Genomic DNA, 15,648 nt, shown 5'->3' on the forward strand with positions numbered 1-15,648 from the left:
AGACAAATAAAAATTGTTGTTTCCTTGTGTACTTGTTTCGAATTAAGCGCACACCTCGGCATTCTGTACATAGCGTGAGCTGTTTAGGGAACAGGAAACTACAGTAAAACAATGTGCGTTGACCTTGTGAGTTGTAACGATAACAATGCCGCCAGCGGGAATCACTTAATCAGCAGTTGTCAGATGCTGAGAAATCAATTGTTTATACATTTGAGTGAGAGAGTGAGTGTGGTTTTACGGTGCTTTTAGCAAAATTCCAGCAATATCAATGCATAAGAAGGAAATTTGCAAACTGCATAACCAGAAAGAAGACGACCTAGATGCAACTGCAGGTCAGCAAATATAGGAATTCTCAGATTGTGTGGAGAATTTGTGTATAATAACGTCTCTTAGGTGTTTAACACACTCAGTAATTTTTCAGCTACGTGGCGTCGTTCGGTAAATAAACGTATTTGTACCAGAAAAATACATTGATTGAAATGCTGAATTCCACAATATTGCAAATACTTAAAATTCCTTGAAATAATAATAATAGGCCATTTATATAGCGCCTTTCCACGTCACAGGGATATGCTCAAAGCGCTTCCTAAGACGTAAAGCAAGGACAGGTTGTGTGTGTTCCATGCTGAAATTGTCATTCTCGTCAGTTGTCTGTTCTGATGATACCGAAATGGCTCCTAATAAAGACCTAACTCATTGACATGTAAATAATTTGCAAATTCTAACTTCTTACTGAGATACTGATGAAACCCATCTAGTTATGAATAAAGATCATTTGTGTGTTCTCGTTTCTTTTCGGTTTTTTTCATACGCAAATGTCGATCTCTTTATCAACCACTGTGCAGCTATATGGCGGCGGTCTGTAAATAATCGAGTCTGGACCAGACGATCCAGTGATCATCAACATCAACATCGATCTACGCAATTGGGATACGATGACGTGTCAACCAAATCAGCGAGCCCGACCACCCGATCACATTTGTCGTAAGAGGCGAGCCCCTCATTGTAATAAAGAAGTTGTTCATCCATATATTGTTATCCATCCTTAATAAATTACTCCAACTTCTGAATTCCTCTCAAAGAAGTTAACCAACCCAAAAAACCTTTTGGTTTTAAGGAAACATTTTGCGTTTGTAAGCAAAGACAATAAAAACTTTGTGTAAAACAAATATAGAAGAACAGCACCAAATGTTTTTCCCGATATTAATTCTGTTTATGTTGTGGCGAGCTAAAGACAACCTTAGCTTGGTCAAAGGGAGGTAATTCATAAAAGAAAATTGTTATGATACAAGCGACAGCAAATCGAACTTATTCAGATCGTAAGCGACCCGGTGCGATTTGGCAAATTTCTAGCAGAAGAAATATGTTTTCGCTGTAATTGTCACCATATTTCTTCCATTTCTTGTGACACCATCTACTCAGGTATTTCGGCAGAACAATTGGAATGGTTCTGTGTTAGTGCAAGAAGTGGTGGCATTTATTCGTTTTTGATATTAATCAATCGATTTTACATTGATTTTCTGTGACTCTGTCAAAACGACTGGTCAGTGACTGAGTGACCACGGACAAATTCCCAGCGGAGTAGATAGAACCGAGTTTACTAATAACTTCTCATTTGGATCATTCCCGTGGATGTATTGGCCCTTTGCTACTGTTAAACACAGGACATACGTTTAACTTGTATGAAGTCAGCAGCACTGTGATAAACAACATCCCACCATCGATAACAATATGAGCCTAATACTAGTTTGCCGGTCGTTTTGAAACAAACGATATGGAGACAGCTGTTCACACAAAGCTGTAGAATGCAGACATCGAGTTTGCATAGTCTTTGCTTGTAACTCAAGTGGATACAACTACATCACAAGATGAGGACAATGGAGGAAGTGCTGAACCATCTGGCCAGGGATGCATCAGCCCCGAAGATGGGCGCACTAAGACAGTCCTGTGAAGCCGCTTTAGGTAGGTTGCATGTAGCTGTATGTCCTGTAGTAGCTGTTAGTGCTCTGTCTGTCTATATGATATCTAATGACACATCCACAACTATGAATCTGTCGTATCAAACATGTTTAGAAATTAAACTGAAGATATATGGGATCCTTGTCATAATCCAAATGAAGCATTTGTAACCATTACTCTTTGCTGTTGGGACGGTGGGGTAGCATAGTGGTTAAAGAGTTCGTTCAACATGCGGAAGACCCAGGTTTGATTCCCCGCATATGTACAATGTGTGAAGCCCAATTCTGGTTTCCCCTTTGACGATATTGCTAGAATATTGCTAACAGCTGCGTTAACATGGTAAAACTAATCTCACTCACTTAGCTGCTTCCTATGAATGATTTTAATATTGACATGTCACTACACAGAGCTACAGGCTGTTCAACATTGTTTTCTTAATAGATCCCCAATCCAAATCTGCATCACAGTTTGTATGCTTATGCAAAATGCATGCCTTGTGATCTATTAACAGTACAACAACATTGGCCGAATCGTCTAACGTGTTCTATTTGCTGTTCAGAGTTGTGTCCCTTGGGAGACCTTTGGTCATGGGTTTGGATTCTGATTTGCCTTAATTATGTTTTGAGGGTTGTCAGCAATCATAACTCACGGATTTCAGCAAAGTGGTCATTGTACATAAGGCTTGCAACATCTGTTGCTTTCCTCCCTCGTCAAGCTGACTTGCTGTTATATACCGAGAATAAAAAGTTAAGCGCCAGCCTATTTCAAAACTAAGATGTGAAGCTGTGGAAATGTTAAGCTAAAATAATTGGGAAGATCAATCCATATTTAGAGAAGGTTCATCTGGTAACTGATTTTGGGATATCATAATCATTTGTATTTACAATTAAAGGAAATATTGTTAAAGATATGATTGCACTGTTTTTTAAAGCAAAATAACTATTCCTATTCTGCTTGTACAACACTATTGAACTGAGGTTTCACTTGTCAAAAATGACAATCAATTGACCATATAACATTCATTTTCTGATTTTCACTTTTCAAAAGAAGGTAAACTGCATGTTTTCCAAAAGCGCATACATCCTGTTTAAAGTAAAAGATAATTTCCATAATGGTTTTGTTTTAAACTAAAAGTACTAAACCAAATCATAATAGTTGTTTTTTTTCTGAAAGATTTCCTATGAGACAACTTATATTGGCAAAATATACTGGGCGACTTTTTATTCACAGTCTATAACTGGAACACTATTCAAAGTGACGTTGAACTCACTCACATTTATGAGTGAGTGAGTTTTATTTTTACACCACTTAAGTTTTAGCAATATTCCACCAATATCATGGCGAGGGACATCAGAAATAGGCTCCACACATTGTACATATTTGGGGAATCGAACTCGGGTCTTCACTGTGACAGGCGAACCCCACCACCCCCTCACATTGTTTAAGAACACTCCTGACACATGTTAAAAAACTTTAAATCCTGCTAGCCTTCAGGATAACTTTATGATTAGATGGACGGATTCGGGCTCATTAAACACATGGAATCGAGCTAACGCCAGCTGGCTTATGAAGTCTGGTGTTGATGTTAGGTATTTTGTTTAGAGATAAAAACCTGAAGAATCAAATAAGTCATGCCTGGCTATTTACTGCTGTTTTTGAAAACAATATACTATTGCTGAAATGAGACAACTTGTTGATGTTACCCTGTCAACAACTGACAACTATTGTCAGCAGCTGATGTATTGTTCATTACACAGGGGCTTGTAAGTTATATGTAGCGCTAAAAACTGACATCTAGGTATATACTGTCACTGACAGGGTCTTAGTACTATATAAAAGGATATATTCCTTTTATATAGAGGATATTAATTATTATCGGAGATTCCACCAGTACAATTTCCAATTCAAATGGTAGAAACTCTGATTGATCTTTGGGCAAACAACAATGACACTTTCCTTGCTGAACAATAATATGCATTTTATTCAGATATAGTACTAGACTGTTTCCAGTGAAACTGTGTTTATTTCACCGGCCCGTTATACAGGTACATAGAATATGATGTATAAGAGATGAAATAAAATAAGATAAAATACCACATTGCATCAATTTAGTTGGTGAACGTTTCTTAAAAGCTAGAAATACATATTTAGCTAGATTATTAAGAAGAGAAGCATTATAAGATGACAACAATTGTACAAATTTATGGAGAGATGGAGAAGAGTAATAATACTTAGGGAGCAGGGCCATACGAAGATTAAACTTACATTCTAAGCAGAAGTGATATTGGGTACAATACAAAAAGGGCATAATCTTTTGCTCCATTGCAGGCCGATCTTTTGTCCTTCCTCGATTAGGGTGACAACTGATAGCCCTGACGATCGCCATACATACACTCAAAGAAATCAATAAAGCCTTCATTTAGTGAGACACATACTTTATATAAAAATATATGTTTTTTATCGATTGAAAAACTCTACCCTTAATAATGAAGCACTAAATATTTAGAGATAATAGTGTCCAACACAAAAATATTGTCAGTAGTTTGATTGAACAATTACAATTACACCAGCTAGTTACTGGTCAGAGAGGTGAAATCAGAGACATGTTAAGAAGGTGACATGGATCTGACAAAACTCACTATTGTGACATATTGTTTTATGTTTGTATTCGATATCTTCGAAAAAAGTGCACACATCAGTGATTATTGATAACAAATAATGTCACATTTATGACGGACCTAAATGTTGCTATTGTCATTTTGTCATGTTTGTAACAAACATCATGTTGGACAAACAGTGTGCACATTTGAATGGAAGATGTCATTCTACAATATATGAAAATAAATTTTGATTTTCTAAATATTCACTTAGATTGCAATCTCTACTAGTAGGATCAGGTTTGAGCTTCTGCTGGTAGAGATTGCGATTGTATAGGTTATTCTATATAATCAGAGTCTCTACTGGTAGAGACTACGATTGCAATCTCTTCTAGTAGGATCAGAGATTCTACCAGTAGAGACTCCGATCGCAATCTCTACTGGTAGAGACTCGGAACGCAATCTCTACTGGTAGAGATTGCGATCGGAGTCTCTACCAGTAGAGATTGCAATCGGAGTCTCTACTGGTTTGTTACTGGTAGAGACTTTTAAGTCTCACATGGCTTGGCTACATAGTTTTTGGTCTTCAGAAATATTTGGACGATGCCTGCCCTGAATTAGTCACTATAGCAGGACAATAATTAGTGGCCCTTTCTGTACTTCACTGCCCAAAAATAACATTCGTAGATTTACTTAACTATCAATACAAAATAGGGGTGGGTATTGCAGAGAATTTTCATATTGCGATATATTGCGATACGAAAGCACATATTGCGATATGTATTGCAATATATTGCAAGAATGTTTTTGTGTAACAAAATCTATTTATAATCGAGTTAATGCTTGATTTATAAAGTAAAAACACAACAAAACCACTATTCTTGATTATGCTTTATTGAAAACTTTTAATCATAACAAAATAAATAATATTTGGCACAAATGAAACAAGGAAAAGAACAATTTACCATCAACACAGTGGTTACTAGTTTGAACTAGTTTCTCCACTCTAAAAAAAAGCCCTGAGAGTTTAGACCTAGTCAGAGATCAGTGGTCATTAATGAGTAAATATTTAAAACATTCAGATCCAAAACATTGCGAAACACTTGAACAAAAATTAAGAACACAACTTCAAACCAAACTTAACTTGACTTCTGGTGTGACAAACGGAAATATTCGAAAATTTCCGAGTGTTACAAAGTTTTCCAAATGCATGTTGAAATACCGGTTTTCGATCAGCGTATTGCAATACGTATCGATTTCATATCTGAACTGGTAAATACCGGTAAACCGGTTATATTGTGCAGCCCATTACAAATTCACTGGCTGCCAGGACAACTACAAACTTATCATTTAGTGTTCCTGTTGAGTTTTTACTAGCCAGGGACCACAGGACCAGCGTAAATTTCGCACACTGAGATGGAATGACATCTGCAACAGAACCAGAGCCAGCCTGTTATGCTAGCTGAGTTGGGCAAAGCTTTGGGTGATATTTGGCACAACATTGTTCTGTTTCCAATCATCTGATGCGCCATTAATGCCTGGACAGTGTCAATGCAAATGATGGTCACACCCTGCATTGACATTGTGGACGGAGTTGTTGCACCACCCTTTTAGGGCGTGTCACCCCATCTCCTGTAACCAGATATGGGTTCTGTCAGTGTATTTGTTGTAACAAAACATTGTTGTGACAAGTGTGTCCGACTAATTGAAATAATCGAAGATTGGTCGCAGTGACCAAACGACGAAGCAATCGATCACATTTTCTCATAATCGATCACAAACGACTTTGGAACTACTGTTTTAGTGTTTGAAACACTTGATGATGGAACATATCTTAGAAGTTGTCAGGGCATGAAAACGTGTTTAATTCTTAGAAAACTTTTTACATTGGATGTGGAATTTATGCAGTTTTTAAATAAAACAAAAACAACAGAAAACCTATGTTTTTTTTCTGTATACTTATGTGCATTAACAACCTGAACAGGAAAATCTGCAAAATGACGCTAACCAATTTGTTTCGATGATTGCTCGCTGGTAATGAACCAATCATCAATTATGAGAGTTCAACCAGTTCCCAACACCAGTTGTGACAAACTACAAACAATTATGTTGTCCTTTTCTTTAATACCACTTTATATGAAGCACAGTTACTTTTTATCCACAGGTATATACACACTGATATACTCTAAATAATAATTCAAAAATACAATACAGACAGCTTGGTAATGAACATGAATATGTGATATCTTATCGGCTTTTTCAAATATCAGAAATTTTAATAACTATGAAAATTTTATGAAAATAATGACCCTAATTCTATTCAATCCAATTAGTACATAATAACCATGGACCTGATTAATTTGTGGATTCGGGGATTATTTGTATTCCAGGTATTGTAGCAACTGAAATTGCCTATCAAGCTATTACTTTTCTCATCAAAACCAAGAAATAAATGGTTACTGACGACATTTTCAGACTTCCCACAAAACCCTGATCTATTAATGAGAGGATTTATAACTGATAAGTGAAATACATGAAACTGATATTCTTGGTGCCAGTGCTACAATAACATCTGAATAATAGTTATTTATGATTGTATTAATATATTCTATCCAAGACAATGCTTAATAATTAGTGCATGAAGGCTCACTGTAGCATCACTGTTCGAGGATGGTGATGATGACTTTGATGATGATGGTCGTGTTAGAATACAAAATTATTATCATCATTATGGATACTGTTATCTCAGTTAGCCTCTGTTTTTAAATACTTGATGACAATCATTGACATACCTTTCTGCCGATAGTGTATGGTTGGTAGTGGAAATGAAAATATAATTTGAAACATATTTTTTTTATATACTTGCCGGTCAGGTGATGTATAATATGTACAACTAGGAGTCAAAGAGTGCGTTTGATTCCAAAATGTTTGTGAAGTATTTTTGTTACTGATCCAAGTGAACACACTGGACTGGAGGAAGAAGAGACTGTTCTCAAAACTGTATTTATATTCTACATTTGAAAGATTTAAAGTCGATGGATAAATGTACCAACTTATAAATATGTGCATGATGTTAGCACATAGACTATACAACATCCAGCTGTAGAAATTAATCCTTTTTTTAAACTAATACAGAGGATTAATGGAAACTAAAGCTGGTCCTGCCTGAATAATATACAAAAATGTTTACTGTTTACATTTTCTGTAAGTTTTGTTGTTACGAGATTGAAACTCTGTGAACTGGTTCAGAATCCAAATACTGTTATTATACGATGTGCTACTTGTTTTGGGGAACTACCATTATAGGTTTTTACTTGTGATCAGCGCAAAGTTGTGTCACAGCTCACAGACTATTTCTAAGGCTGGACACCATGTGTGTGTTTTTCCAGTGGCTGTTTATATGACAAGTAAAACATCTCCTGTTAACACACAATGCAACATGGCAGAGGGGTATGCAAAAGTACATGATCTAGACTACAAGTTGTCAGACCTCCATTTTGGTGGACGCTGTGGTGGCTGAGTGGGTTAGATCGCTGACTTTACAGGGCTCGATTTAGTGCTTTCCCATACTCACCAAAATGTGCTATAACTGTACCTTAAAATGTAATTCAAATGTAGCATATCAACATCTTCTAGGATGTGGCATTATTCTGGGTTGTGGGTGAAAAAGAACCCTTAGATACGGTGTGCGTAAAACAACAGATGAATAGATCAGAGATGGGGATCTGGAAATGTTGCAAGTGAAGCCTTACAGTTGACCTGTTGTATGTTTCAGCCCTGCTGGAAGATGGGGGGATCACAGCGTGTACCCCTGCCTCAGATCTGCGGGAGAAATGTCTCGAGCCACTGCAGACGGCGCTGGAATCACGGGCCAAGAGGCTGGCTGGACATGCGGTGGCAGGGCTACAGGTGGGACATATAACCTGCTTATGAACCCATTTCCCATGGTTAATAAACAGAAATATGAAATATTTGTTTGTTTTTGTTGCTTAATGCCACACTCAGCAATATTCCAGCTATATGGCGTCGGTCTGTATATAATCAAGTTTGGACCAGACAATCCAGTGATCATGAGCATCAATAAATTGTTACAATCGGTCAGGTTAGGTAAAGAACAAATACAATGATGTTTTTAAGTAGTGAGATTAGTTAACAGAGCTGAGGTGAATAAGGAAAGGCTGCTCTCAAAATTGAGCCTTTTTTCATTTGGTAATTTACTTAACCTGTAAAACTGAGTGAAAAAATCACAAAAATAAAATGCATCTGATAATTAGCTGTCAGTGATTTGTGTGGAAGTCTTGAAATCTGTATAAATATGTGGAACCATATGTGCAGAAAAATTTTAGTTGTATACAGTCATCCCTTGCCATAATGTTGATCTTGTGGTCCATGGATGACCCTCGCAGTATGTATTTCGATAAGAGGAAAGAGATTGCTGGATTTCTGAACAAAGACACTGCATTTGGGAACTTTTACCTTTTTTCCTCAGCAAATTTTAGTAGATGAGCGCTTCCAATCAAACTTGGAGTCTGACAACAATGAGGAGAAGCTGCTGCCAGTTCAAATCCTCAATGCAGTGTACAGCACACCAAACCTCCCCGAAGACATACAGGTTGAGATCATCAAGGTACGATCTCATTTTTAAAACATAGCAAAGAGGTATGACAAGGGAAGTATTTGCCATTGTAATATTGTAAATATTGTTATAGAATTTTAATGGCATGTTTCTGTAATATTCCTTGGAAGAGGCCTTGTATGTTTGGTTTGTCTTCAGATTATTACATTCAGATTCCAGATTCCAGAATATCCAACCACATGTACATGTAAAGGTCTAAAATGCCTAAATATCAGGAGCTTCTGGGGGCTTCGCCCCCCTTGTCCCCTCACCAGGCGCTGCCCTGGACCCGGCTAGTTTTCAGACCCCGGCTAGTTTTCAGAGTTTTTCTCAAGACTTCATTCTCATCCCTGCATATTAGACACTGTGGCCTTCACTAAAGGTCAAGGTCACTAGAATGTTCAAGGCAATGTAGGCTCAGGTTATAACCTACAGACCCAAGAATGTGTTTTTATTGGTGGTTTTCTGCATTAAATGGCCAATGAGAAATCCTCACAGATTTCTCATGTAGGGATTTCTGGTTTGAATCGGTGTTCAGCAACCTGCGCTGCTAATAAGGGCCGATTATATTGGATTGGGTGGTCAGGTAACTAGTCTGATTGTGTGTTATCAGCTAGGGGCAAGGGTCATTGTTCGCAATATCGATCACTGGACCCTCTAGTTCATCCTGGATGAGCATCTATCTATGCATATTATGATACTGACCATGTGATCCTGTTAATAGCTTTTTACCACTGAGACATGCATGGGTTGATGAAGACCTGGTGTGACCTTGATCCTGGTGTGTCACTGAAGTAGGGTATAGTGAGTGAGGTTAGTTTTATGCCGCACTCAGCAATATTCCAGCTATATAATAATACGTCATCTTCTATAGCACACAGTCTCCAAACACCTGCTCGCGGCGCTTAATCAGAATCTGATGATTATTACCCCGGATAACCCATCTGCCTGTTAGGCGCTAGAAGGTTATAGTCACATAACTTTATCCAACCGGGTACCCATTTTCTGCTGGGTGAACAGAGGCAATTTTGAACAAACTCACTTGCCTAAGGTGAGACCACATGTATCACATGTGCTTGTTGTGGGGCAGGACTGAAGTCCTAGAAACTCTCAGGACTCAAGCTGCACAACACGGTCACCCATCCAAGGACTGTCCGAGCTCGACGTTGCTTAACTTCAAGTGATTCAACTGAGCTGTGTGCACAGGACCACATGCTGCCACATATATATGGCAGTGGTCTGTAAATAATTGAGTCTGGACCAGACACTCCAGCGATCAACATCGATCTACATAATTGGGATACAATGACATGTGTCAGTCAAGTCAGCAAGCCTGACCACCCAATCCCGTTAGTTGCCTCTTACGACAAGCACGGGTTGCTGAAGACCAATTCTAACCCAGATCTTCATGGGTGAATTAGTGTATAATTAATCACAAGAGTGACATGCATCTAAACGCATACACCATGAGACAGAGAGTCTGTTGTTATTACCCTGTGTTGTTTGTATTTCAGTTGCTGCTGAATATGACTTTCTCTACCACCTGGTGTATGAATGCCAAAATAATCACCAAAGTTTGCCAGGTGAGCTATCATTTCATCCCTTGTAATACGTCCCCCTGCAGAACTACTGCAGAAGATTGTGAGAAACCTTTTCTGAATTCACAGTCTCCAGTATTCACACCTAGCAGTTTACTTACAGAGTTGCCTCCCTTAGGGATTCAAGGATCCAATGACAGTGGTTTGAATCAATCTATTTGCATGATTTGTGATCCTTGTTTTTTGAGCACCATACCCAAGATTTCGCCAAATTGTAAGACTTTCCTCGTTTTATCCCCAAAATGCCAGGCAGGGTTATATACACAGAACAATCTTTTGATCTCATTTGTTATGAATAAGTTATGTTAAGACTTATAGCAAATAATACAACTGAAAACTGGGCCTTCAATAGATAATATTAACAATATTTGAAGAATGACACAAGCATAAGTGTATGTATGTTGTATCTGAAAGAAATAGATTTTCTTAAATGCTTCTAAATTCAATTTCCCTTTTTTGTTATGCCAGTTGCATGGGTTCAGAATTTTTATTGTTTATTTGCATGTCATTTTTTCAGTTGGCACATTGCAATTTTTCTTCTTCAGAAGGTATAATTGTGTTAATCAAATGGAGATAATTTTGACAATGTAATTAGCTTCATGTATCAAGAAAGATGAGAAAAATATTCTGTGAGAAATGGGATTAGAATTTTGGTATATTTTTCGAATTATATTTTACTCAAAATAAGTTAAGGAAGACAAATTCACTGCAGTAATATGAATGAATCTGCGAAGCAGGAATTTTCTAATCTCACCTGTACTGAATGTCAGGTAAGTTCAATCAATGGCTGCTTGTCCAGGATCTGCTGTTGCCATTATTTCCTTAGTAGCCAGAGGATAGAGGAAGGTGAAACTTGTATGCTTGTTTCTTTGAAAGCTTATACCTGATTTTGTTCTGGAGCTCATGTGCTTGGTGCTACTTGTAAGTGTCGTACAAAACCGATTATGAGTCACTGCTCCCATATTAAACAGAATGACCTTTAATGAAGGTCAAGGTCACTAGAATGGTCAAGGCTCTGTATGTTTGTGGCCTAAACTGAACCCTGCGTTTGTGTTTGTGAGACCTAGCATGCATGTTTATTTTCTTCCAAAAAGAAAGCGTTTGATTGGCCGTAATTGAGGGTCAGTTTCATGAACATCAATAAAATGTTACAAAATTCTTAAAAAGCGATTTCTTCTAAGTATTTTTGGTCAGGTTAGGTTAGGGTTCAGATAGTTTTCGTATAAAAGTATTTGGAAACATAGACTTTATCTGTTTGGAAGTAGTCTGATATGAGATAAATGTTTTTATACAAGAAGGCCAAATACAACTGGAAGTACTCACAACTAGTTACTAAGGTCATTGTACGCATTTGGATTGCTGTAGGGTCAATCTATACGAGACATGTGTTGAACTGGAGGGGATATCATAAGTATATATTTCCCAAACCAGAAATTTGTCATCAAGGTCATTTAACCGGACATCAGGTTGTAGTACGCATGCTCATAACTAGAGTACTGTCGGAAATAGAAAAAACTTTTTTCGCATTTATATCTACAGTTTGAGTCGTTAACATGTGAAAGTATGAAATATCTGTTAAACTAAGTTCGGCCTAACTACAGTCACAATGGTAGGGAGATAGGAAATGTAGAAAAAGGACTTTACTGAGGAGAGATTAGTGCAAAATGAGCAATGCGAGGTTTTTCTAAGTCCAAAGCGACTTATTTGGAACAGACCATGGCTTTATGCAAATTAGTGTGATAGTAATGATATTGTATTACAAAGGACACTTTTTAAATTTCCATTTTGAAATTAAACTTAGCTTCATTATAAATGATAGCTGACGTACAAAATAATACTGAAACTATTAAGGATGTAGCTAAGGATATGGGTTATTTCGACATATGCTATTTGCAATTGTGTAAATTTTAGGGATACAGAGTAACAGCCTAAGAACAGTTTTGTTCTTTTTCCAACAGTACTTTAGAGGTAATAACATGTAATGGTTTTTTAGGTCTTCTGGAAAACACTACGTTGGGACAGCGTCAATGTCTACAAATACATTTCAAAGTTTTTTTGTGGACAATGAAATGGAATTTTGTTTTTGACTTTTGTTAAAACTAGTTGCCCTCTTCCACCACATCCTTCTGTTCTGACATGCTTACTGATTGGTGCTAAAGACCTCTTCTCTTAAAGAAGTTAATTTTAACAGTTCGTATTCTATTTATAGTGTATTGAGATCTCACAAGGTGATGATTCAAGTATTCTTCAATGATATCAGATTTTGGTCAAAATATACATGTACATATGTTCTTTGTATCATTTGACCTAGAATTTAGAAAAATCAGTTTTAGAGTTTATCATTCCACATTAGAGCCACATTCAGTCATCTGCTGTTTCAGTCTTTACAGGCTGATTAAATTATCTATGTTGGTAAAATATTGAATACTGGTATCAAGTAACAATTGCTCCTCGCTGTATTTCATATATTGTAAAACACCTGTGAAGGTCCGGGTTAGAATATTGATATTGCTTGTTGTAAGAGGTGACTAACGGGATTGGGTGGTCAGGCTCGCTGACTTGGTTCCCAATTGCGCTCATTGATGCTCATGCTGTTGATCACTGGATTGTGTCGTCCAGATCCGATTATTTACAGACCGACGCCATTTAGCTGGAATATTGCTGAGTGCGGAGTAAATCTAAACTCACTCACTCACTATATTGTAATACCTCCTTATTCTGGACCTCTTAATCTGGATACCCAGCTGATGGTTACTGCTAAGAAGGTTTACATGCATACCACTCAAAAGATGTTAAAGAACCCCTGATATTTTCACATGGCCATTGTTAACCTGTCATGACATGACATGTGTTTCACATGGCCATTGTTAACCTGTTATGACACGACATGCTTTTCAAATGACCATTGTTAACCTGTCATGACATGTGTTTCATATGACCATTGTAAACCTGTCATGACATGACATGTGTTTCATATGACCCTTGTAAACCTGTCATGACATGTGTTTCATATGACCCTTGTAAACCTGTCATGACATGACATGTGTTTCATGTGACCATTGTAAACCTGTCATGACATGACATGTTTCATGTGACCATTGTAAACCTGTCATGACATGACATGTGTTTCATATGACCATTGTAAACCTGTCATGACATGTTTCATATGACCATTGTAAACCTGTCATGACATGACATGTGTTTTATGTGACCATTGTAAACCTGTCATGACATGACATGTGTTTCATATGACCATTGTAAACCTGTCATGACATGATACGTCTTTCATATGACCATTGTAAACCTGTCATGACATGACATGTGTTTCATATGACCATTGTCAACCTGTCATGACATGACATGTGTTTCATATGCCCATTGTAAACCTGTCATGACATGACGTGTTTCATGTGTGTAAACCTGTCATGACATGACATGTGTTTCATGTGACCATTGTAAACCTGTCATGACATGACGTGTTTCATGTGACCATTGTAAACCTGTCATGACATGACGTGTTTCATATGACCATTGTAAACCTGTCATGACATGACGTGTTTCATGTGACCATTGTAAACCTGTCATGACATGACGTGTTTCATGTGACCATTGTAAACCTGTCATGACATGACGTGTTTCATGTGACCATTGTAAACCTGTCATGACATGACATGTGTTTCATATGACCATTGTAAACCTGTCATGAGATGACATGTTTCATGTGACCATTGTAAACCTGTCATGACATGACATGTGTTTTATGTGACCATTGTAAACCTGTCATGACATGACATGTGTTTCATATGACCATTGTAAACCTGTCATGACATGATACGTCTTTCATATGACCATTGTAAACCTGTCATGACATGACATGTGTTTCATATGACCATTATAAACCTGTCATGACATGACGTGTTTCATGTGTGTAAACCTGTCATGACATGACATGTGTTTCATATGACCATTGTAAACCTGTCATGACATGACGTGTTTCATGTGACCATTGTAAACCTGTCATGACATGACATGTGTTTCATATGACCATTGTAAACCTGTCATGACATGACGTGTTTCATGTGACCATTGTAAACCTGTCATGACATGACGTGTTTCATGTGACCATTGTAAACCTGTCATGACATGACATGTGTTTCATGTGACCATTGTAAACCTGTCATGACATGACGTGTTTCATGTGTGTAAACCTGTCATGACATGACATGTGTTTCATATGACCATTGTAAACCTGTCATGACATGACGTGTTTCATGTGACCATTGCAAACCTGTCATGAGATGACATGTGTTTCATGTGACCATTGTAAACCTGTCATGACATGACGTGTTTCATGTGACCATTTGGAAACTTTGATTCATTAATATTGAAATACATGTATTTGAAGATGTGTTCAACTGGAAATGCCTCACCCAGACAATTTTAGCCAGAATGTTCCCCTTTGGATGAAGGGTTTGACTGTAGATATTATCCCAATCTCTCTGCTCTGTTTCTCGTCCTGTGCCAAGGTTGTGTGCTACCAGTTGTTGTTTTACATTGACAGCTGTATATAGACTGCTATAAAGATTCTCCTAGAAGTGAAGCAGGGCAAGAAGCAGCCTCCAACTTTGTACACATTCTGGGAGGCTATTATGGCCGACAACTTGCCCTACTTCAAAACAAATCCAGCATGACCACCCACGCACAGGAGGTAACCTTGGTTACGTGGGTAATTCCTGGTACCCCTTCCCTCCCTTTGTTGGCTGCAGGGCGTAATAAGGAACAGCAATTCATGTTTGTTTAATCAAGTCAATTTGGGAATTTTATCTCATTCTTAAATTGTTTAATTCTACAGTTGTACAAGGTGAAAGTATTATGATTT

General features: G+C 37.5%; 1 protein-coding gene across 1 annotated transcript in view; it reads left to right on the plus strand.

Moving 5' to 3' along the window:
* Nucleotides 1–1,323: 1,323 nt before the first annotated feature.
* LOC124257997 (brefeldin A-inhibited guanine nucleotide-exchange protein 3-like) overlaps nucleotides 1,324–15,648 on the plus strand; it is a 62,879-nt gene continuing 48,554 nt past the window's right edge. Inside the window, 4 exon segments of the mRNA XM_046692074.1 lie at nucleotides 1,324–1,962; nucleotides 8,332–8,465; nucleotides 9,046–9,183; nucleotides 10,686–10,754. Coding sequence (XP_046548030.1) covers nucleotides 1,869–1,962; nucleotides 8,332–8,465; nucleotides 9,046–9,183; nucleotides 10,686–10,754 — 435 coding nt within the window. The 5' untranslated portion in view covers nucleotides 1,324–1,868.

The sequence above is a fragment of the Haliotis rubra genome, unplaced genomic scaffold (genome assembly GCF_003918875.1).
Source record: "Haliotis rubra isolate DU_JTF1 unplaced genomic scaffold, ASM391887v1 Scf68, whole genome shotgun sequence".
Taxonomy (NCBI): Eukaryota; Metazoa; Mollusca; class Gastropoda; order Lepetellida; family Haliotidae; genus Haliotis; species Haliotis rubra.